This window comes from Dermacentor silvarum, chromosome 7 (genome assembly GCF_013339745.2).
Source record: "Dermacentor silvarum isolate Dsil-2018 chromosome 7, BIME_Dsil_1.4, whole genome shotgun sequence".
Classification (NCBI taxonomy): domain Eukaryota; kingdom Metazoa; phylum Arthropoda; class Arachnida; order Ixodida; family Ixodidae; genus Dermacentor; species Dermacentor silvarum.
The window spans coordinates 39,150,986-39,175,217 of NC_051160.1; the positions used below are offsets into that span (position 1 = coordinate 39,150,986).

Consider the following 24,232-nt stretch of genomic DNA (forward strand, 5'->3'; position numbering starts at 1 on the left):
GGCGGTCATCCTACCTGCTAACTTTGGGTTGCTGTCTTAACTGCGATGAGTCTCAAGGTTGATGAAAGCTGCAAACGATCTCATTAGCTTTTAAGCACTCCTTCGTATTCTGTAATACAGCTTCATGTTTTCAGAAATTGTGGAGAGCCCCCCCCCCCTCCCCCCCTTATCAGCTTACGTTAGGACAAAAAAAAATCTCAGGAAAGCAGCCGAACAGTCTGAGACCACTACCATGGCAGCACTCACCAGAATAGATACTACGCTGTCTTGTGTTAATGCGCTATCTATCTATCTATCTATCTATCTATCTATCTATCTATCTATCTATCTATCTATCTACTATCTATCTATCAAACTATCTATCTGTCTGTCTGTCTGTTTGTCTGTCTGTCTATCTATCTATCTATCTATCTATTATCTTAAGCCAATTTTAAGATGTCCAAGCTGTCTACTTGCTTAGACCACAATGTATGTGCTCTTGGTCGTGAGGTTTTCATGCTTGCTCCATCATCGTCAGTCGAGCTTCATCATGACTCTCGTCATGCCATCGTCGTCATACCTTTTGCGGCAACTCAAGTTGTCTTATAGCTTTGCAAATAGGTATGGGCACGTAGTCTTGAAGCCGACGGGGTCGTTACGTTGTAGTCGTTCACGATTCGGCATGCGATGGTCGTTATGCCGTCGTCGTCATGCTGTGGTCGTTGTACGTTGTCATACCATCGTTTACACTCCTTCGTCATCGCCCTATAATTGGCACTCCCGCTCCGACATTGAAGTCTCGTCATGCAGTCATCTTCACGCCATCGTCGTAATACATCCTTCGTTATACAGTCGTCATCGCGCAGTGTGTCGCTATGCAGTACGCATCTCAATTTCCACTTGCCCTTGTCATGGCATCCTCCTCCTTCTGCCGTCATAATACAGTCATAGCCATTCATTCCTTGTCATGCAGTAGTCGAGATGAAATGAGAACGTCGTTGTTACCATACCGCTTTCTTTGTTCCGTCGACATCATTCCTTCTTTTTCATTCTATCCTAATTGCGCTATCGTGATTCAGTCAAGATTATTTCGCTGATGTCATGCCATCGTCACAACACCCTATCGTCTGACAATCGCTGTCCGTTGCACCCATTTTAACACGATGGCTGTCTTACCGTCGCCCTTACGCCATCATCGTCATTACAGTTTCGCCATCAGCTAGTCATCAATACGCTCAACGAGTACCGAGCGAACCTCGCGCGGTGATTTTCAACTTGCCGATGGAATCACTGAGATCTCCTCCTCTTAATCAGCACCTCCGAGTTTGTGCGCCACCCGATCTCGGAAGAAACGCCCCAACGAAAGCCAGAATGATCGTTTTGAAGCGCTTTCCAATTGCCTATGGCCGCGTCGCCTAACAATGCGCATGTTATATATCGCCGAAGGAATAGAGGTCTCAGAATAACCGCAGTATATTTTCCATCAACGTGACATCAGTAATCTCTGTCGTTGCATTACGTCAATGGTAATCGCGTTACCGTCGGCAGTAATCTTACGATGGCTTCTGCCATGTTTTCTTTTTCTTTTCACTTTTACTAAAGAGTGCGAAAAAAATTATGTTCCGGTTGCCGGAAATTACAGGCTCTTGCTGTTTTCGCTTCTATTCCACTTTCAAACGCTGCTTTGAGGTCGAACGACGCAGATATCTCAGCAGATTCTTGTTACAAAGCTACGACATGATCGGATTATATTGAACCGTCAGCTGTTGTTTGCTGACTGCATAATTTTAATAGTTCGAGATGCATAACAATAGCTCCAATCTGGTAATCCACTCTGGTACATACGTACGAAAGTTGGGTATCCCGTTTTGTTGAAATTATGCCACGATCATACGCACACTTCTATTCTTTCAAAGCTAGCCAGGTCTTTGAAGTGCTCGGCTTGTGCGCCTCGTGCCACTTTCTCTTCTTCTTTCCGTGCAATCCGTGCAATAGCTCGTGTTTAGAGGCACTGTGTCATTCAGCACTATTCTCGGTATCGACAAATGTTTGCCAGTACTTCACTCGTACCAGTCTACGCTACATAGAAACTGTGCAACGTTGTACCAACTTCATCATCGCGCAAATAAAGAATCATTGTGTACTTGTTTCGTCATCATCATCATCAGCCTATATTTTTGTGATGAAATAAGTGCACAATTGTCGGAGTTGAAATGCCACGTCAGCTTACCATACACCACATGCCATAGCAAAGGTACGTAAGAATGTATAATACACAGTAGCTGATCACGTCGCAATGGGTGTTTCGTTCACTTAGGCTCCTGCGCTACCTATGTAAAATCTAACGAATGCCACCTCTTAAGCACGCGTCGTACGGCTGGCATATAAATTATGCCATTGTCGCCAAGCCATCGTCTTCAATGTGGTCGTCGTCGAGCGGTTGTCGTCGCAAACATATACGCGCGCGATCCACCCGCACCCAACTATTCTTTTTTACACAAGCACGTTCGACCATTTGGTGTCGCTTTGCGAAGCGCCCAACAAAGCTGGATAGCCAGGCACCTGAAAAATGCTTCGCATAACATAGATTCCCACAGTGCGTGGGATCTGCAAGTTTCTTGTCTTTTTTTTTTTATAGAGCTAAGCTGCAGGATGAATTTCCTTCAATCTCATTTGTGTCGCTTACTAACCTGCAAAATACCATTATTATTGCAGAATTGGTGCATAACACCAACGCAAGCATGGCGGAAAATGTACTTGATAATGGAGGCTCTCCAACTGAGACCAGCAACGCGACAACCCCCAACAATAAGGTATGCGCTGTTTAGCGTTTAGGTTGCTGTCCTTAGTGTAGAGTGTTTTCTGAAATTCCCATTTCAGAATAAGACGGAAAAGATGCCATCGGCAGTTTGTTACAGTTTATGAACCTGTACAATGATTTAGCTCTTGCAGAAATGCAGCAAAACTGCAGTGAAAGCAATACAGAAAATTGAGGTGGCACATCGACCACACAGTATAAGAAGGGGCGGGGCCCGGATATTCTGTAATTGGCCACCTCGTGGACTGTTCCTTTCGGCCGGCGCTGACTGGCTGGAGGTGTATGTCCTCAGAATCCTCGGTTCCTAGCTAGAGCGATAGCAGAATCGTTATAAAAAGTCACACATAACTTGTGAAAGCGCTAACGCTACTAGGTTATTCCCAGAGGTAGTGTTGATAGTAAAATTGGCGTCACGGGGAGACTGCATGATCAAAACATTGCCGAGAACAGGCAAGTGTACTCAAGGGCACAGATATGGGGGCCCATCTTATCCTCTGCACGATATCTACTATACGAATCGCAACGCTGGACCGAACCGGCAAGTAACGCACTATGATAATAAAATCAAATTGCCATCACCCAGGCGTAGCGTGTGAACATAAAAACTTTGCCGCTTGTTCTAGGTTTCATGTCGCTTTTTGGACAAGTATACGTTGCGGGGCGTTTCCAACATAGGTGCGGCGATGACAGGAACAACAGGGAGAGGCGTTGAAGACAAAGGAGATCTCGTCGAAAATAATGTGCAGGAAGTTTCCGTAGACAGGTGTTGGTGATGGTTCATGACAATTGACGTGGTTATCAACGCTGTTGAACCATGAAACTTGTACAGTTATGTTTCATACATTTCTGTACACAAACCCTGCAGAAAACACTCTTTACCCAATCGCAAAGTACAACATTAGCCGGCATGGTTTCACTGTATCCATGTTGCAATACCTGACGTCATGTAGACCTGCTTTTCCATTACAGCATAAGGTAAAACATTTTTTGTCTATTTGTGTTTACATTCCGCAGAATTTATGTGAAACGACTAAAACATTGTCTTACGTACGTACACAACAATTAGTGCGTTGATCGCAAGATATTGGTAGGCAATTTTTTTTTTTTTTGCTTTAGTATACCTTCAACCATGTGGTCAGAGAACACGAGGGATAAGGAAAGAGTCCGTGACAATAAAGAGTTGCGCGGACAACTGAAGCTTCATTTCTTGACCACGCCAACTAAGCGCTCGTTGACAAGAAAAAACCGACGAGGCATATCAGCATGAGTAAAAAAAAAATTGCGGCACTACATAGCTAGTGATGACTTTCGACAGTTCTGCGTTAGCATTAAATCTATATAACAGCACCATGTATCGCCGTTGTCGAAATGAATGTCCTTTGAAGCGCGCACTGCAGAGGGACCCCTCTTTCGCATTTGTTAAGAACACTCGGCGCCACCTAGTGCCGACGCCGCGAAGCCAGCGCTTGGCTCCGAAATGCATAACGCGCCAGGGTGTGCGAACGCTCAGAAACGCGTCATTTTGCCGTTTGGAAAGGAAGAGCGTAAGTGATTCTGTTTATGACGAAGGCCTGTACGAAGGAGCGAAGTTAAGCCTGCTTGCCGCTTTGATACCCGAACACAACTATGGGACATAATCGCTCTTCAAGGTGGTTTTTATCGTCTACTGTTAAGTTATGAACTTGAAAAAGAATTTTTAAAATTTGAATACAATGGTTAGATGCCAAAAGCTGGGTCTCTATGTACGTGAAGAAAATAAATATCTCCATCATATCCTCATGTTTGCTGTGGTAAGAACTGAATTTCATTGTTTAAACGCTGAGATGAAAATGAAACTACGTGTAGACCATTGCCATGTTGCTGCCGCGTCTGGTACTTTCACGCAAGCTCAGTGACTTCGAAACACAGCTCGAGGTTCCTTTATGTGTTTGCAAGGACATCTAGACCAATTTATTCTCAAGTTTCTCAAAAAAGAATGAGATGATGATTAGTAAACAGCTTCTCCAAAGTTGCGCATGCACCGCGCTTCATACCCTGATTGAATGTTTTCCATAATCACATCCGAGAGAATTTTGAAAAAAAGTTGAAAGCAATGTGCAATGTGTTGCACAAAGGGTCTTTGGAGGATACATAAGCCGACAGATAGGTTTTCTTTCGCATGACCTTTCAAATGCTAATGCATTAAAACACTTTCAAAGTAGGCTCCAACTAAACACATTACATGAATGACATGATAACCACCGACTTAATTAATGTTGCATTAGCGGAAAGCAAACTACATGGTCACGAGGCTGTTTCTGTGCAATTATCAAAACCTATTCTGGCGAACAGTAGTACTTTTGTTTGCTTTTTCATAAAATGTTGCGCCAAAAACAGAAATGAATGTCAAAGAGGTGCAGCTCTTAGGAGGCGGAACGTTATGGACACGCCCAGCGTTGTTGAAGACGATAGAGGAGGCCTGGTGTGGGTAAAAGTAAAGACATCTCTCGAGCAGTGCAGAAAATGTTTTTTTTTTTTTTCATAGCATGAAAAGGTTTACAGTGCCTCAACAGCAATGCAGATAGCTTGAGTAACAATTATCACAGATACCATTGTTGCTTTCACTGGCAATGTTTCAGGGAACCGTTATTATTTTTTTTTTACTAAAGCGTTCTGGCTTCCTTAGTTAAGTAATGGTATTTTACCCAAAATAGTATATTATTTTTTTTTCGTAAAATAAAGCATGCCTATACAGAGTAAAGGCTAGCTAGTGATAGGGAAATATGTGAAAGTGTTTTTGGGAGACGTAGTGATAATAAATCGGAAGTTGCGATGAACCAAATATGTTATGTTCTGGCAGAATCGGAATTGCAGCACTGTAAAATGTAAAGCTAGGGCACATTCACGAAAGTGGCCATCACTAACCTGTGCATTTTGCATTTTCATACTTATGAGCCGTGAAATCAAACTATTGCGGTTTTCACACCCTCAATGTGTTGTTGTGATAAGTGATTAGCCTCTCGTAGATGACTTTCCCTGTACAATGATCTTAGGAAATCGTAGTTGTGAAGCTTCACGACAGGAGCTATGAAATACGCTAATATAATTTGTAAAGTCTGGTTAATATGGCAGTTTCGCCCATTCTTTGCAAGCTAATTTTTGAGATCCTGTAAACTTTATTTCAAACTTAAAATTGTAAGGCATAGTTGTATTTTCACCAAGCAAAATCAATGCATCTCTAAGGGAAAATGACTGTTCCTATTTCGTCCTAGGTTACACCCGACCTGAGTTTTGCAATAAACATCCCGATGATGGGATTTGTAAAGAAAAAGGCGTAATAAGGGGAGACGCCTTCAGCGCAAGGAATAATATAAGGTGGTATTTTTACAATGAAACCCTTGGGTGCCAGTTGCATCGGTGGAACGGTTGCGGAAACCCGAAAAACTTATTCCTGACTTGCCACAACTGCACGACAACATGCACTGGTAAGAAAAGTTCCCCTAAGGAATCGAGGCCAACAGATATGTCGCTAAAATTTTAGTGTATTGTGTTGTGAAAGTTGTTAACCTTCGGTAAACATTTCGTAGTTGCACGTTTTCATCAAAACAGGTTGCAACCACTGAAAAACATTTTACGAGTCTCACGTAAACTAGGAATACTGCCCCGTCCCCTTAAGTATACTGGTAATAATTTAGGATTTCATTATTCATATATGTGTAATACTAGATGTCAAAGATGGCATTACAGCGAAAAGCTTTGTTGTCAACTTTTGCACGTTTTCGTCATTGGTACTAGGCGACCGATAGCAAGCACCCCTGCGCTCACTCCACTGAGTCGCTGGGTGCGTTTGTCAAAGAACGCCAAGCGAACTCGCCAACAACCTTGTGTGGCAATGAAGAGAAGCCTACAGGGACAGAGATTGTGCACATGTTCTACAACGCCAATAAGTCCGCCGAATTTGACAGCACTTTCGTATTCTTGAGACACCAAATCAGCCTTCCACGTGTGAGGGTTTCGCATCTGCCGAAACGTGGAAGGTGCCACACAAAGGTTAATTTTACTGCGAAGCCGTTAGTGCGAATCGATGCGCTGAAAAATGAACTATGAGAATTTTCACATTTTTCGGAAGATGCCATATTTCTCCCGAAGTTTATATTTTGAGGAAATGTAAGAAACTTACGTGGGCGCATGCAGGTAACTTTTGAAGTGTTTCGGGTCACTAAGAGCTAAATTCAAATGGCTAAATACTAGTTTGTGGCCCCTTTTGAGGCAATATATTAAACGCCCAAAACGTTTCCTCGCTGCTCAAGGAAGACGAAAGATGGCAGCAAGCTTGCGTAAAAAGAAGCAAAGCCATGCGACAGGTGACCTGCATCAGAAGTTTGAGTGTGTAGGGTAATTACCATCTCAAAAAAACTTGTGGGGTCTTAGGGCCTCACAGGAGTAGCGACCACCAAGGTTTCAAGCTTAGCAAGCGACAGGGCTGCGTCAGCCGTCGCCTCTAGCGCGCCGCTCCGCACCAGCTCAGGCCGCAAGGGGCTACCCAGCGACGCACGCAAGAACATAGTATTGCTTTGAGTTAGCGGCAACCATTTAATTCCTCCGGCGGCACCCAACGCTGCACAACGGCGGGTCCCGGCGCGACGTGGAAAACAAAGGGGTCCTGCACCAAGGGCGCAAATACAGACAGGCGCGCCTATAGCACGTCGCTGCGAGACCACAAGCTCAAGCCTGGACACAGCGCTACGAAAAGTCCCGGTGGCTATATGGTATACTTGCCCTCGCGATAACGAATGGGCCAACTCCCGAGAGCTGGGGCAATCACCTTCGGCTTGGGCCTTCATCAAATGCGGCTCAGCGGGGTACGACGTCGCGCGAGCGCTTTTCATGCCTGGTATTCATGCATGCCTGTGTTCCTTTTGATGTCATTGACCGGGGAAACGGCAGAAATTACAGGCGGTTGCAGGCACCGGGTATTTTTGTCACTGTTGTAGCAGTTCACAACGCAACAGTACCGTGAACCCTAGGTACCTGAGTTCCAAACCATCGCGAAACAACGGCGACACGAGAAACAATTTTTTTAAAGATCGCGGGCATCGCGAACTCCTGACGGTACCGGCGACTTTAGGCATGGTGATGACGCTCTCTGCTAGGGGAAGGAGAAGCGCGGGCGCCTGTCACCAAATTTTAGGTTGGGAGCCCTATTGCTAACAAGAAGCCTTCTAATTTGGGGTTTGTATTTGTGTTGTGTTAATTTGTATTTGGTATTATTTGTGCTGTGCTACGTGCACTAAGAGGCCTCAGATCATCTTATTTTGGTGAAAGTGGTTAGAAAGTGAGAGCAAGGTACCCAGATCCCACGAACGATAACTCGATCTCAAATATCGAATGAAGACCTCGTCCTAAATTATCCTGCTGCAAGTGCTCTAAATCATATCGTCATTATCCACTATGTTTCCAGTGTCCCGACAGACGCCTCGATCATTCCCAGCATTTATAAAGTTAAGAAACGAGGAAGCTTATGTGTAATAGCAGGAGCAATTTCAATATTTGGTTTGGCTGCAGTTTTTTCCTATAAATTGCGTACGTGAGTGCACCGGAGGGGTATATTTGTGTTTTACGAACGACGAATAATTTAAGGTTGATGTCTTGGGACAACTATAAATGTAAGCACGATCAGAGATTTCGAAAATTGAGAAGCGGGATAACACTATGTCAAATTACTATGTCGTGTTACAAGTTGATGAGTTTATTACATTTGTACAAAAAAAAAGGCAGATGCTATAAACCGTCCCTGTGTCTAGCGAGAACTGTGCATGACAACTAATTAAATTTTTGTGGAAATGGATGGCATCTGAAGTGCAATGTGTCGTGAAACGTTGATGTGTCTGGCTTTTTGAGGAGGGTTGCACATAACTATTGAGGCCTGTTCTTTTCACTTTTTTCACTCGTTTTTAAACATTTGTAGCTGGTGTTCCAGGTGTACTTGGTGAAATATACAAGGCGCGTTGTTTACGTTCGGATAAAGGTTCGTTATCAGTAACATGTAGGCGCAGTTTAAATTGCATTCCCTAGTAGCGGGATTCGTGCTTAATTAGGTATGCGTGCAATTTGGAGAGAGAGAATAAATCACTTGTTATTGAAAATTAAGAGCCGTTTTGGAGCTATATAGCAATTTGGAGCTATATAGGCTTGTCTTGCGAACGGCCCAGTATTTTACCCACCGGCCTGTGGGAACTACGATCGCCACCAAAATCCATCTCTTTGCGAAACGGGGAACATTTGAGCCAATATTTTAAACGTGAAAGCCTTCGGTTTCTATGTTGGCGGTGACCTAAGCAATACTGTGCCGAAAATGGCCGACGCCCCAAAGAGGAAATCACGTTAACAAATACTCAGATTGGCGTAACATTTCTCAGGGAGGTTCCTGTAAACAAAGCAAATTAGTGGCTCTGAAAAGCAAATTTGGTACATTTCGGTCTAGATGGGAATCGAACGCAGGTCTCCGGGGTGCGAGACGAGCGTGCTACCCTGAAGCCACGGCTGCTCCATGGTTCTGGCTTACCAAATGCGTGCTTAGTGCATGCCTGATTGCACACGTAACGTGGACACAGACACGCTCTCGTGCTACTACTTACGCGTTCATCGTCGTCTTCTTCGACCGCTGGCTCCAATGCTTCTCATCATGCCAGCGTTCCCATACTGCCCCTTCCTCTGCGAAAAACGCTGATGGCACTGGTCCACTACCAGTAGGTGCGGCGATTTCGGTAAGTTCTGTTGTGCGCTCGGAAGGATAATTACCAAGAACTCTTCATACACGTACCTTAATCGTGACAAAAAGTGTGCCAAGTGTGCAATCAGGCTTTCGCCCTAACGTTTTACAAACGTGCACCAATTGCTAACTTTTGTCGAACTACTATGTGTGCATCATTTCCGGCGTGTTTAAAAAATGCTATAACAACTGCTCGAAAGCGCAATTTCACACTAGGGAGTCATATTCGGGCAATGTTTTAAAGTATTTAGTAGTGCAATTACAAGCAACTGAAATAATAAGTTTTGAACATAACAGCTGGAAAGAAACAGCTTCGCTGAAAATTTAGTTGAGAGCGTGCAAGGTCACTCAAATCGGCTGTGCCTTTGTCCTCCTATATTGCTGTCGTAAATAGTACGTTTATTTTTTCTCTCTCTAGCCTAAACCAACGCGGATCAGAATTGCGTGTTTTTGTCAGAAGTGTTCCTACTATTGAGAGTTTTGTTTCTGTAGCTTTTATTTCGCACCCAAAGAAGCAATGGCGTCAATGGAACGACAAATGCGAGGTAGAGGCGATTGCATGACTACCATGAGATGTGCATTATAATATTATGGCAATGGTATAACCATGACAGCATGACGACGAAGAGAAAAGGACACCGAGATGACAACGAGTGTATGTTGACGATTTGTGATGACAGCAGGATGACGAATCTAAAATGATGGCGACGGCAAGAAAACGACGAAATGACAACGGATGCATGATAGCCACTGCCTCACGTCGAATCAATGAGGATAATGGCATGACAATGGTGGCATATTCACAGTTAATTGACGACAGTATGATTATAATAGAATGAAGAAGAAATATTGACGTCGATGCAACAACAAGTGTTGTACGGCAACGACAGCATGATGACAATGGGTTGAGGTAGCTGAAGTGATGACGATGCTAAAAAGAAAGCGTGGCAACGGTGCCATGATGACAACGGTATGACGACGACCGAGTGACAGCGATGGCGTGTTGACAACGGTATCACTTGAGTCGGATGACAAATTTGGAACGCCTACAATGAAACGATCATAACGGCATCACGACGGTGCTGTGACAAGAAACATACGTCATCTCTATGACGACGATGGCGTGACAATGACGGTGCTATGTGAGTCCGCTGACAAAGTTGGAGGGACGGTGATGCAGTAACCACGACAGCAACACGACCGCGAGCATGTACTTAGTGCACCAAGCTATTACACAGCTTGTGCCACTGGGTCATAGTATAGGTGTGACGACGACGGTGTGACGAGAGTCAGATCACGAAGCAGGACTGAAGACCATTGAACGACCATTACGGCAACGTGACGGCGCTGTGACAACGAATGCACGTGGACTGTACGACAACGATGACATGATGACGACGGCATGATGACAGTCGGCTGACAAAGCTAGAATGACGGTGGTGCAACGACTGCGACGGCGTCACAACCAGAGCACATACCTAGTCGCTCAAGCTATTATGCAACTGTGCCCACTGGCTTGGACTAGAAGGCCTGAAGACGTCGTCATGACAAGAGTCAGATGATGGAGCTTGAATGATGGCGATGGATCGACGGCGACCGCATAACCAGAGGGGAAAGCAGGTAGAAAACCGACCAATAAATGGGGCTAGTTAGTACCCTTTTATTTCTTTTTAGAACGCGCTGATGTAAAAGCAATACAGAAAGAAACAAGGGGGAAACAAGTTGCCAAGACAAAGCGCTTCCTGTACCTTGTCCCGTAAAATTCAGTTTCCGACTTGTTTCTTAGTGTAGTGCTATTAAATTAGCGCTCTCGTAACAGGTAGAAAAATATGGCCATTGGGTCGGCGTAATACAGACAGACAGACAGACAGACAGACAGACAGACAGACAGACAGACAGACAGACAGACAGACAGACAGACAGACAGACAGACAGACAGACAGACAGACAGACAGACAGGCAGGCAGGCAGGCAGGCAGGCAGGCAGGCAGGCAGGCAGACAGACAGACAGACAGACAGACAGACAGACAGACAGACAGACAGACAGACAGACAGACAGACAGACAGACGGACGGACGGACGGACGGACGGACGGACGGACGGACGGACGGACGGACGGACGGACGGACGGACGGACGGACGGACGGACGGACGGACGGACGGACGGACGGACGGACGGACGGACGGACGGACGGGCGGGCGGGCGGGCGGGCGGGCGGGCGGGCGGGCGGGCGGGCGGGCGGGCGGGCGGGCGGGCGGGCGGGCGGGCGGGCGGGCGGGCGGACGGACGGACGGACGGACGGACGGACGGACGGACGGACGGACGGACGGACGGAAATACTCCTCAAAACGGCTGAAATACTCCTACACACACAGGCTGAAAAGTAACAGCGGTACCGACGGTGCGTACGCACCTCGAGTGTATGTATAATATTGATCGCAATAAAATTAAGCAGTTTCCCACGAATGACCAAGTAATGAAAACATTGAAAGCACTGTTTAGCACGTTGGCAGGTTCTAGAAAAAAAAGAAGCACTCACTGCGATGGCATACCTCTCTGGTGGTATTTTAATTACATGGGGGTCCAACGGACATGGACGAGACGTATGTGGATGCGGCAAAATTTCTGGTACCCTGAAAACCTGTAACAGGCCATGTGGAGCCTGTAATGACATTGCACAGGCACCACCACTACGCTCCCCGTAAAGAGTCGAGCAGTAACATTAGATTCCTTTCAGGTTCGAGCACTGACACTGTTTTGCACTTTTATTATTCAATAGCGTGAGAAGATCTAAGATGAAAAGCATGCGCTTTGAATGGTGTGTTTCATGACATTTGTTAGAAGGATGTCATCCTAAAAAATCTGAGATATAATTTTGTCAAAAGCGTAGGACCTGGTATGAGCAACCTGAGTGATCGAATTGTGTAGCAATAAAACCCGCGTAGACGGCATGGATAAGCTTCCAGCATACATATACCGAATATATGCGGAGCCTCAAGGTTACACCAATGTCGACGACGATGTCAAATTTCACTTGGCTTGTCCATATTATTGCTATCGTAATAAAATTGAGGAGGTGACATGTTGGTACGACGCAGTACTCGAGGCAACTACTTCTGCGTAGCTCAAACACCGCCCTGGCCAGTTGCCGGGCGTTTTACAACTGTAGCCTCTTGCATAGTGACTATTTTCATTAGCGACGACAGTTGGTGTAGAAATCGCAAGTGAACATCTACGAGAGTTGACCTACATCTGCCAGGTGCACGCACAGTAACTCTCCTTCTCGCCTTCATCCTTGGCATCTAAATTTCTCCCTTTGCCCATGTGTAGGATAGCCCATCGGCCTTGGTGAACAGCCCCCTGCATTTCCTTGTCTCCCTCAGATAGCGGCGTTGAAAGCGTTTGAAATCAATAGGGAACAAAATGAGTCCAAAGTAAAAGTGGTGGAGTTGGTAGCTTCAAGCTAACTGTACGTTCAGCTCAGACCAGCTTATGCACACTACTGCAAAGCAGTAGTGTCTATAGAGACAATGTAACCTAGCACGTGTTGGACGCGCGTGCACCGTTCATTCCGTGAGTGACAGCACGGTTGTGACGACGGCGACAGTGAAAACTCGCTTCGAGCGTCAGTATCGCCTCCTATCGCTATAAAAATATTTCAGAGTGTCTTCAACGCACTTCTCCAACGCCTTCCTGAATTTCTTCCGATTTGATTCTTCCAGCAAGGTCCCTGTTATTTATTTTGTGGTCCTAATAATTTTGACAAATATTTATAGTTGTCTTATGGTACCATAAGCTGTTTCTGTTTGGCGACCATGACCTTCCTTGCAAATTTACTCTTGCAACTGACGCTGGTCTGCTCCGGAACACTGTCAGTTGCACTTTGCTCCTCAAGAGGCAGGACATAGGACGAGTGAGGTCCTGAACAACACTTCCAACGTGGTCAATGCGGTTTAAAACTTACATCCGGGATCTCCAAGGGAGGAGACGTATTGCTAACGCATTTTTCTTGCATATAACGCTAAATCGCCAGTGATGTTTGTAAGTATACTTTAATACTATGAGAACAGGTTCAGCCCTTGCATATATCAGTGCCTGCCACTCTCACCGGGCATTATATTTCAATATAATTAAAGGTTGCAAAGGAGAGCAAACTGCAATTTGCAGTGGTCCGGAGCATACCACTTTCTTTGTACTCAGACGAAGGCTGTGCCGTGGCCCATAGGTAATCCAATAAGCATGCCTTTTTTCATGTGTGCTCCTTGTAGTTTATATATATATATATATATATATATATATATATATCCCTAGAGCACCTCGTTGATTTCTCCCTCCTCCTCCTCTTCCTCCTACCACATTCCTACCCAGTTCAGTCCGTGTACTGCTTTCTTTGTGCTTTGCACTCGGTCAGGCGGCATGTTAGACAAGGCACTTGCTTTACTGACACCGAATCTCTTACACTCGTTCCCTTCCACATAGAAATACGACTTTGTCGTCACCTCCTCATGACGATGCTACCGCTGTATTCACCGCGACCAAAACAATGATCTCACTATTGCGCATAAAAAAAAACCTTTTACTTCTGCTTCAAAAACACAACTTTGTTTGAGGTGCACTCAAAGCTTCTCCACCGTTCTTCCGTCGCACTGCAGCCCATTGTACGCCACCACCAATGCCTTTGCCGCGGAGCAGAACATCATTGACGAGAACGTCGCTGACATGTTGAAACGCCACATTCGGCTACAGGACCGACAAGTGTTTGTTACTTGTGTATAATAATCTGGAAAAAAATTAAACATCTTCGTCTTCTTCTGTCATTAAGCTCTCGGTCGTCTCCTGTTATGCTACTCCGGAAGAAGGACGATATTTTAGAATTTCTCATCGATTATCGAGCAGTTAGTAAGATCAGGCGCAACGACGTATATCGGATGCCACGAATGGATGATGCTTCTAGCTCCCTCAATGGCGCTCAATATTTCTCAAGTCTCCACCGCTGACTAGGTTATTAGCAAATATCTATGCACGAATGAGACAGGGACAAAACAACCTTTGCAACACCTGACGGAGCTTACGGGGTAAACGTAATTCCATACTGCAACCTTTAAACGGAAGATAGGCACAGTTCTAATCTGCCGGCAGTGGAAAACCTGTTTGTGTTATGTCTAAGGCGTCGTTATTTTTTTCGCTATTCGCCAGCACCGCAATGGTTGGACGAATTTCTGACATGAATTCGTAAAGCTGGTCTTCAGCTCCACACCAAAAAGTGCCCATTCTCCAGCAAACATTCAGGGGCACCTTTCCGGCACAGACCTCATTCAGAACGCTCAGAACTTGAAAAAAAAAAACACTGCATATCCACGAAGTGAATGATGATGAGTGGGCGAAGCACCGGCATTCGGGCAAAAGGCCGGAAGCTGGCTTCCGCTTCCGGCTTCCAGAAGACAGAGCGGGGCGTACATATAGTATACATATACACACACACACACACGCACACACACACACACACACCCATATATATATATATATATATATACATATATATATATATATACACTGTACATGTGTACAGTATATACAGCGCTTATATAGCCCTTGTACACCGCAGCGCCCCTAGCTACGGTCGAGAGAGAGAGAGAGAGAGCGTGCGTCGGGAACGAGAGATGATGATTTATTGGCATCCCCTTTGAAACGGGATGGCGACAAATAGTCACCTAGCCTGCTTGATTTAATCAGGTATACTACACATGTTCTTTATCTCGCATTTTTGTATACCTTTTCAAAAATTTAGCTTGTACCGCGCAGCTGCGCCTCTGTACCGCGCAGAGGCGCAGCTGTGCTCTTTCTTGTAGAGAGAAAGAGCACAGCTGCGCCTCTAGCGGGAGCGGCGAGTACTAGCGTGGCTACGACGGCGCGACACGGGACGATGCTAGACCCTAAGGAGGTTAGCCCCTAAAAAGGGGCGCCAGCGAATACCCAAGGACGCGTACACAAGGAAAAGGCGTTAGACGCGGACGGACGCTGGCATGGACGGACGCTGGGCGTCCGTCCGTGTCTCACGCCGTTTGCCTGTGTACGCGTCCTTGTGTAAACGCTGTATTCGCATGATGAACTGTTTCAAGTTCATCATGCACCAACTGGCCCAAAAGCTTGCGCTTATGTTCGCTCAGACCTTGAGGAGATTGTTGCCGTTCCTGTGTCCGACACTTTATTCATCACTTCGCGAACATAGCATCGCCATTGCACAAGCTTTTAGCCTCAGGAATTCCATTCACTTGCACTGAACACTGTGATTCTGCTCTCTGAGCCCCCAAGCCCGCCTTAACATCCGATCTCGTTATCTGTCATTTTGCTGAAAGCATGCCTTATGTTTTGCACACCGACGCTAGTGTTCAAAAGATCGGTGTTCACTTGGAACGTGACAACATATCACGAGAGATCGTTCTTGCACGCGAGCCGCACATTAAGGCTTGCGAAACATAACTACTCTAAAGTAGAGCAGACATTTCTTGCTGTAGTTTGGGCCGTACAAAAAACTTGGCCCTATCATTATGGACTCCAATTTACCGTAGTTCGCAGCATGCACTATACTGGTTGGCATCGCTGAAAAATATGTCTGGACATCTAGGACGCTGGGTGCTCCGGTTAGAAGTATTTAATTTGATCTGATGTACAAGTTCGGCAAGAAACATCATGTTACCGACGCTCATTCTCGCTGACCGCTTCCATTATCATCTGCGAGCATATTTCTGCACTGAATTTCACGGAGCCATGAGGTAGCGTCGTCACTGACGCTGTCACCATTTGCGCATATCGACACGCTTCCCTCCAATCGCTGGACTCAGTTCCTCTCACCGACGTGCTGGCCTAAACTGCCACCAAACCCACCGCGGTGGCTTAGGGGCTATGGTGTTTCGCTGCTAAGCACGAGGTCGCAGGATCGAATCCCGACTTCAGCGACCGCATTTCTATGGGAGCGAAATAAAAAATGTCCCTGTCCCGTGCATTGAGGGCACGTTAAAGATCCCCTGGTGGTCAAAATCAATCCGGGTCCCCCACTACAACGTGCCTCATAATCAAATCGTGGTTTTGGCCCCTAAAAGCCCAGAATTGAATTGAAAATTCAATTGTGCCATCGAAATATACCGTTAGGTGGCACTTCATGTTCACCTAATGCTTGTCTTCATGCTCAAATTAAGCAGTTTAGGTCCGATAATTATGTGTTGCACCGCTACATTTACTCTTCTGATGGTCACCGTTTGGTGCCAGTTATTTCTCGTTCACTGCGCACACAGGTCCCTGAAGCCTCCCGCGACGACCAGCGTACCGTAAGTGTGTTGACCACATAAATTTTCACAAGACCTGCACCGGAATCAAGCGTCGTGTCATCTAGCATGGCCATTCTACCTTTGTTGTTAAATATGTCGCTTCTGGCACGCTTTTCAAACGGTAGGAACTACCCAGATCACCTTCTTCTGGCCTGCAGCAACCCATTAAATGTTCGAAGACACCTTTCGATATCATTGGAATATACCTCTTCGGACCTCTTCCTTTCACCCCAACAGGACGTCAGTGAGTTATGGCTGCTGTCGATAATCTTACACGCTACGTAAATAACGCACTTCTGCACTGTAGCTGTGTGTCAGACGTGGCCACCTTTGTTCTGTAATCCATCGTGTTACGTCATGGCACGCCTTGCTTCCTGTTGAGTTACTGAGGCAAGCCTTTTTTGTTGACGATCCTGGTAGAAGTAGTCAGAACCTGCCTAATAGCTAATAAGACGACGTTAGCTTTCATCAGACATTGCCTGTCATAATGCATATGTATATAGCATGAGACCACTACAACTTCGGACATAATTCTTCTAGTTGTGAAGTTTCCCGATATCACCTCTGTCCAACGAACTTACTGGTGTTAGGCTCAAAACGGCGAAAGTCATTCTTAGGCGCTTCCCGCGAGGGAGATCCTTCCCCAGCACCCGCCCAGATGGCGACGCAGCCCTGGCGCCAACTGTTGATGGGTCAACAAAGAAGCTCCCCTCAAGGTGACAACGATCAACGAATTCTGTAGATGCGGTAACAGTGAGGCCAGGCTTCCGGGGTCGCTGCAAGCTGACTTTCACGGAGATCCCACTAGTTGATGCAAGGGGCCAGCGTCAAGGACTTCTATGGCAAGTGCGTTGACTTCAGGTCCCCAAATTGCCACATGGCTGCCTTATATGTGGGGTGCTCGCGCAGCATTAGAAATGGAGTCCGGTAGAATGGTGTGATGGCGTGTGGGATTTTGCGAACGGTTCGACGATTATGATTGGCCAAGACACGCTCATCAGATTCTCTGGTCTAGTCAACTAGAACAACGAGTGCTTTAAAAGGGGACATCTTGTGTGCACTGAATGTGTCCTGACGTTGGCTCAGACATGTAGTGAGCTTCTACGTTTAAAGTGCTGCTACGTGGAATGGTCATACAATGTGTAGCCAGTGTCAATACGTAAAATGAAACATTTTTCTTTCGCTCCTACTCCAGGGCGTACTCTCTGCTAGGCCTCGAGGATCTCTGGCCTAAACACTACCCTGAGCCTTAACAACTAGGTGGCAGTGGTGAGATGCAACCTGCAGCCAACGCTAATCGCCAACTGGTTCGCGAGCGACTGGATGGCAGCGGTGACATGAAACCTGAAGCCAACGCCAGTCACCAACTGCTTCGCGAGCCACTGGCGGCCGTGGGGGCATGGAACCTACACCCAAAGTCAATGGCTAAGAACTGGTTCGCGAATGGCTGGATAAACACCGCGCATCATGACTGCACGGTACAGGGTGATTGCCTGGCTTTGTGTTTGAGATTCATCGGGACATTTAGCATAGACTAACTGAAAACCATTAGAGCGTATACAACTGCCTATTGTGATAACGAGGTTGTTGCGCATCTCAGCATAAAGCAGCTTTCAGCAATAGATTTGAACCACATACTGAAGCCAGACCTCATACTTGTGTGGGAATAATGGGGACGTGAAGATCGACCGGAATTATAATCAACTGAAGGCAACTTATGATTGACGACTTCTTGAAATTGATGCGATGCAGTGGAGGAAAACGTGGGGACTTGGTGCTAATTCGGTGGATAGGCGTTTCGTTTCTGCTATATTTGCCAGGCTTCAATTTCTCTTGGGAAAACAGAATTCAACCACTGGTAGTTTATTACTTCCATTGCAATTTCTGCTGGTTTCGCAGGAAGTATTGTGGAATGGCTGAGCCAAAGCTTTGTAGTGACCATGGACCTAATGAGTTCAACAAGAACTACCTTGTTAAGGCTGCGTGAAGAGCTCAACGTGGAGGTACAGGATGACAGGTCAGACACCGAAATTCGTAGAGTCATCTTAGAAAACAACAGTGACCTGGAATACCTTCAATACTTTAGCAACCTAATTTTAACAGAGAGGAACAGGGAGCAGTTATAGGCTTGAGCAGGAATTTAAAAGACAGGATTGGATTCAGCAATAAGAAGAAGAGATGAAAGCTCTCAATCAAGAAATTGAAAGATTCGAACAGGAGTTTGAAGCAAAGCAGCAGAAATGTCAGATACCCGCAGAAGGGGTACACGGAATGTGCGAAGAAGTAGCACGACGAGATACTGTGCTAATGGAAGGCTAGAGAAGCAGCTAGGCCAGTTGTGGACGATTTGGAACAGTCATCAAGGGAGTACGTGGCGAAGTTAGCTCTTTACAGAAGACCGAAGCGACCCTGACTAGTTAGACAAGATCACCAGTTCACAGTTCAGTCGGTCAGAAAATTGCTCTAAAACACTATGTAGGCAGGGCAGTGCAGCTATTTAGAACTGCCACGTTGACGAGCTTCGTTGTACCAAAGAAAATAGCTTCATTGTACCAAGGTGTTTTAAACTCTCCGTCGGTCGAGGTGGCATTCATTTCATTCATTCATTTCATTTCATTCATTCATTCATTCATTTCATTCATTTATTCAATTTACGCACAAATCATACTGGTGGCAATTGTGACCGACGATATGAGTGCCGGTCAGGCCGAGATGCAAACGGAAGGTTCGGAAAGGAGCAGCAGAAAGCGTTCTAGTAGAAATGGGCGTTCTAGAGTCAGGAAGACGGCAGAGGAGGCAACACGGCTGGATAAAGCGAAAGGCGCTAAACCCTGTGGGGATAGTAGCCAAATAGATAGAAATTCGCATTTGTTGTGTGCAATATTTCCAGTCAGAGTGCGTGCAAGCCGCCGGACGAGAAAGAAAAGAAAGGAATGTTCGGCGCGAAGGGGGGCAGAAGCCAGAGGGAAAGGATGTTCCCTCTTGTTCGCTTCTTTTAAAGCGAAAGCTGCATACGCCTAGACGAAACGAAAAACCGTTCGTCCCAATGTTTCTCTAAACGTCTCCATTGGCTGCGCCGTCAGTTACGTCGTTCTCTATGTCGCACCCAAGCGCGCGCGCTATTGGCAGCGCCGTTAGTGACGTCGTTAGCGAGCGCTTTCCCGCCATTGCCACGTTGACGCTGCTCTGCCAGCAACGCCGTTTCCTCGGCTCGCCGTTGTAGCATGCGTTCGATATCTCGAGTTAGCTCGGCGTCGTGATTAGCAGCGTCCGCCCGCCACTGGCGCTTGCGTCCCACTTCGCGATTTCAACGAGGACGTTTCGTCGCAGCCACGGTCGCAGCCGAAGTTAAAGTGCCTCTCGAGAAACTCCCGCAGAAAGCGGGCGTTGGCCCCGGCGAGCGCTTTCCCGCCATTGCCACGTTGACGCTGCTCTGCCCGCAACGCCTCCTCCTCGGCTCACCGTTGCCGCAGGCGTTCGATATCTCGAGTTAGCTCGGCGTCGTGGTAGCAGCATCCGCCCGTTATTGGCGCTTACGTTCCACTAGAAACACAAACATGTAACCAATAATTGAGAAACGCTTCAATACAGCGTTGGGATTAGCCCACTGCTAAACACCGGGGCCGCATGTTTCAGCTTCGCCGGTTAACCATCTGTACGGAGTGCTTGGGCGTTCTTTTCTTGTTTTTTTTTTTTCTTGAGGTGCACTATGTATGAGTCAGGGAAGCGAGGTGGCGCGAAGCAGTCATACGTGACCGTGAAATTGCAGTGCGATTTCTAGATGGCATGTTGCCTGTATGTAAAGTGTCGGGGTCTGCAGCGAGGGGAATTGCCTACATGACCTTTGTATTCCCTTGTTGACAAGACTAGTTTTTAGACCACGCCCATCTCGAGTATGGGTCGAGTACTGAATGAAAAGCGGTATACGCAACATGTTTTTCGGAAACAGTTTATTTGTTTCTTTATTTTTAGTGTGGGGTTAGACGCTTAGAGATCTAGGGATCGTTGCGGACAGAAAGCTTTGATCTGTGTTTAGATTGTTTGAGAAGCTCACCAAAATTCCGATAGCGATTGTTCGCGCGGGCATGGATTTTTGAAACTTCGTTTTCTCGATTATTCGTTCTTTTTAAAACAGATAGGCTTCTTTTTTAAGCAGATAGGCCTTTTCTGTGCGTGAGATACACTTGCAACATCAAGCTCAAGTTATTTATCTGAAGCCTGTAAAGGTGCCCTTCAGTATCAGTTCACTTTTCGGAAGTGTTCGCGTGGTTTTTTCTTTGAAGCTAAAACGCGGTATTTAGAGGAGCCGTTGTTTAAACTGCAAACTGCAGCGTTTGCACTGTTACAGTAAAGCGTGTCTCGCGCAGACAGCAGACACAAAGGAGCAAAGCGTTGGTGCGTTTCTCACACTTGTAAATATAAGACAGTAGCGTTTGAGTGTCGCTTAAAGCACGGGCATAATTATTGAGAAATAAGTGCGAATCACGTTGTAGTTTAGAGCACGTAATTTACGCAATACTTTTTTTTCGTTATTTCTTTTACTGCATCTCCTTTGTGGACAAGAGCTAGAAAATGGTAGTGCGTGAGTCACACGTATGAGCGAATAGTTTTGATCGTAAAATGCGAGCGACCCTGATAGCACATTCATGAAACAACGAGGCTCCAGTGACACTATAGTACGTGCGATAACAACGGATGTTGAGTACGAACATACTGATCATGGCGTTTGTGCTGCGTATATTTCAGTTTTCATGTATTTAGGGAATTGTTGTCTATCTTGCATTTGGTCTCGTGCAGCGCGACAGTCTGGCTTAGTTGAACTCAGAGGAACATGAGAGCTCACTCTGACGGCACAAAAGTTTGGGTTTAAGTTATTGGGTCAAGCGAACCTTGTTGAATTAAGTAGATCTGGGGCGCTTTCGCGCCATATGGTGCTTTCTTCTGGGGATGACTCCTCCGTGTCGGATGTTGCGCGAAGGTTATGAACCGTGGCTAAATCTCAAAATTGTGGGCTTCAGCGAAGGTTTAGTGAAATGATGGCTGCTTCCGTGCTTTTATTCGACAAGGCAGGTGCGTTGATATGTTCGCAAGACCCGATGACTCTCGATGCGAGTACGGCGCTTTCCTGCACCCTGTGTTCTTTTGTGGGCCTGCGTGATGCCAGGGAGTGTGTGCTTGTGTGTTCCCAGGGCCGCAACGAAGAAAATGTTGGCACTCCAAGCTGGAGTGTGTCATCATCCTTAACATCTGGAAGATCAATCATCGACACTTCGCGCAGCCTGAGAGCTTGTCACCCTCAGGTCGAATCTACCGGCGATATATAGGAGTCTGTTACGTCTCAAATGGCAAAGCGAATTAGTTTTGTGCTTGCCACGAGGCAGCCCCTTCCGCAGTGCCCGCCCAGATGGCGACGCAGCCCTGGCACTGAGTGTCATGGAGATTGCACTAAATGTCGCAAGGGGCAAACGTCAAGAATTACCATGGGAGCTGTGTAGGATTCAGGTTAATAAATTGCGACGTGGTTGCCTCGTATGCGAGGGCGATCGCACAACATTGGAGGCGGAGTCCGGGGGAACGATGCGATAGAATACGTGGGATTTTGCAAAGGGTTCGACGATTATGATTGGCCGAGACACAGTCATCAGATTCCCTGGTCTAGTCGCCTAAGGAAGACGGCTATTTTAAAAGCGGGCAACTTTGATGCAATGAGTGTGTCCTGACGTGTCTTGATGTGTGCTCAGACATTTAAAGGGATCCTACATGGAGTGAGATTCCATATCTGGAGCCAATGTTAATATGTAAAATAAAACCTTTTTCTTTCGCTCCTACTCCCGGACGTACTCATCCCTATGCCTGGAGGATTCCAGGCCAACATGATACCCCAAGCCGCAACACTGGTTAGTCGCCTTCCTACTTCGTTTATAGCTGTTAGCCGATTTTTGCTCTCGAAAATTCTTTCTTCAGTGTGCCTACTAGCTTATCGGCGTCTGTGTTCGAACAGTTAATCTCAAGACTCGGTGGATGTCGACAAGGGGCTCGACTCAATAATAAAAGCCATCCAACAAGACCGCAAGCAGTGTTACGAAAGCCCTCACCATGACATTTCCTTTCGCCACAGAGATGAGGGGCTGCTCTGGACATCCATTCGTACGCGTGACTTCTGTGATAAAAATAGTGGGGGCTGTATATAGTGCTCCTAAGAACTCGTATATTTTGTGCATGCGATTGCTGCCCTGGTTATAGAGTTATTGGAAGTTGTTGGAATTTGCTCCCTATAGTTTCCGCTTCGTGAAGGCAGCTAGTCATTGTATCATTTTAACTTTGTTTCATTACAGATAAGGATCCTGTCAAAGACTGTGACGGATTTCCTTGATGTGACATTCAAATGCAGCACGAGGGAAATATCTTCGTGAAGGATTTTTGTTTTACACGTACTTAATCTCCAAACAGTTGATGAATAAAAGGACCTAGACGAAGGTTCCATAGCATATATGTTTGTGTTGCGATTTTTATCTCTCTAAAAGAATGGCGAATATAACTTCCCGAGCCAAATTCAAATTGTAATCGTGATAAAACATACTCGTATGCATTCAATAAAAAACGGAAAAGCTTGTTAGTAGGTGCACCGTCTCCTATTTTTCAGCGGCTTTCAGTTTTCAGTAGCTTACACTTGGTTATACCCCTGACACACGGGCACTCTAAAGACCTTTAGGTAAAAGGACATCTACCGGAAAGGCGTTCAAGCGTAGTGACACACATAGGTCAGCAGTGTGGGAGAACGCTCACTCACACTCACTCACCATAATTTTTTCCAGGCCCCACACTCACTCGCACTCGCACTCACCTCCACTCACACTCACTGGCACTCACTCGCACTCGCACTCACTCGCACTCACACTCAATGGCACTCACTCGCACTCGCACTCACCTCCACTCACACTCACTGGCACTCACTCGCACTCGCACTCACCCCACTCACATTCAGCGGCACTCACTCGCACTCGCACTCATTCGCACTCACATCCAGCGGCACTCACTCGCACTCGCACTCATTCGCACTCACACTCAGTGGCACTCACTCGCACTCGCACTCACTCGCCCTCACACTCAGTGGCACTCACTCGCACTCGCACTCACTCGCACTCACACTCAATGGCACTCACTCGCACTCGCACTCACCTCCACTCACACTCACTGGCACTCACTCGCACTCGCACTCACCCCACTCACATTCAGCGGCACTCACTCGCACTCGCACTCATTCGCACTCACATCCAGCGGCACTCACTCGCACTCGCACTCATTCGCACTCACACTCAGTGGCACTCACTCGCACTCGCACTCACTCGCACTCACAC

General features: G+C 46.5%; 1 protein-coding gene across 4 annotated transcripts in view; it reads left to right on the top strand.

The window, feature by feature from the left end:
• Nucleotides 1-23,362, top strand: part of LOC125946704 (uncharacterized) — a 103,412-nt gene extending 80,050 nt beyond the window's left edge. For 2 of the 4 annotated variants that reach the window (XM_049670558.1, XM_049670557.1), the window contains one exon: nt 23,210-23,362. In XM_049670558.1, coding sequence (XP_049526515.1) covers nt 23,210-23,247 — 38 coding nt within the window. In that variant the 3' untranslated portion in view covers nt 23,248-23,362. Of the gene's footprint in view, nt 1-6,048; nt 6,262-23,209 lie in introns of all 4 variants that reach the window. The other 2 variants (XM_049670556.1, XM_049670555.1) reach the window with 2 other exon arrangements.
• The last annotated feature ends 870 nt before the right edge of the window (nt 23,363-24,232 follow it).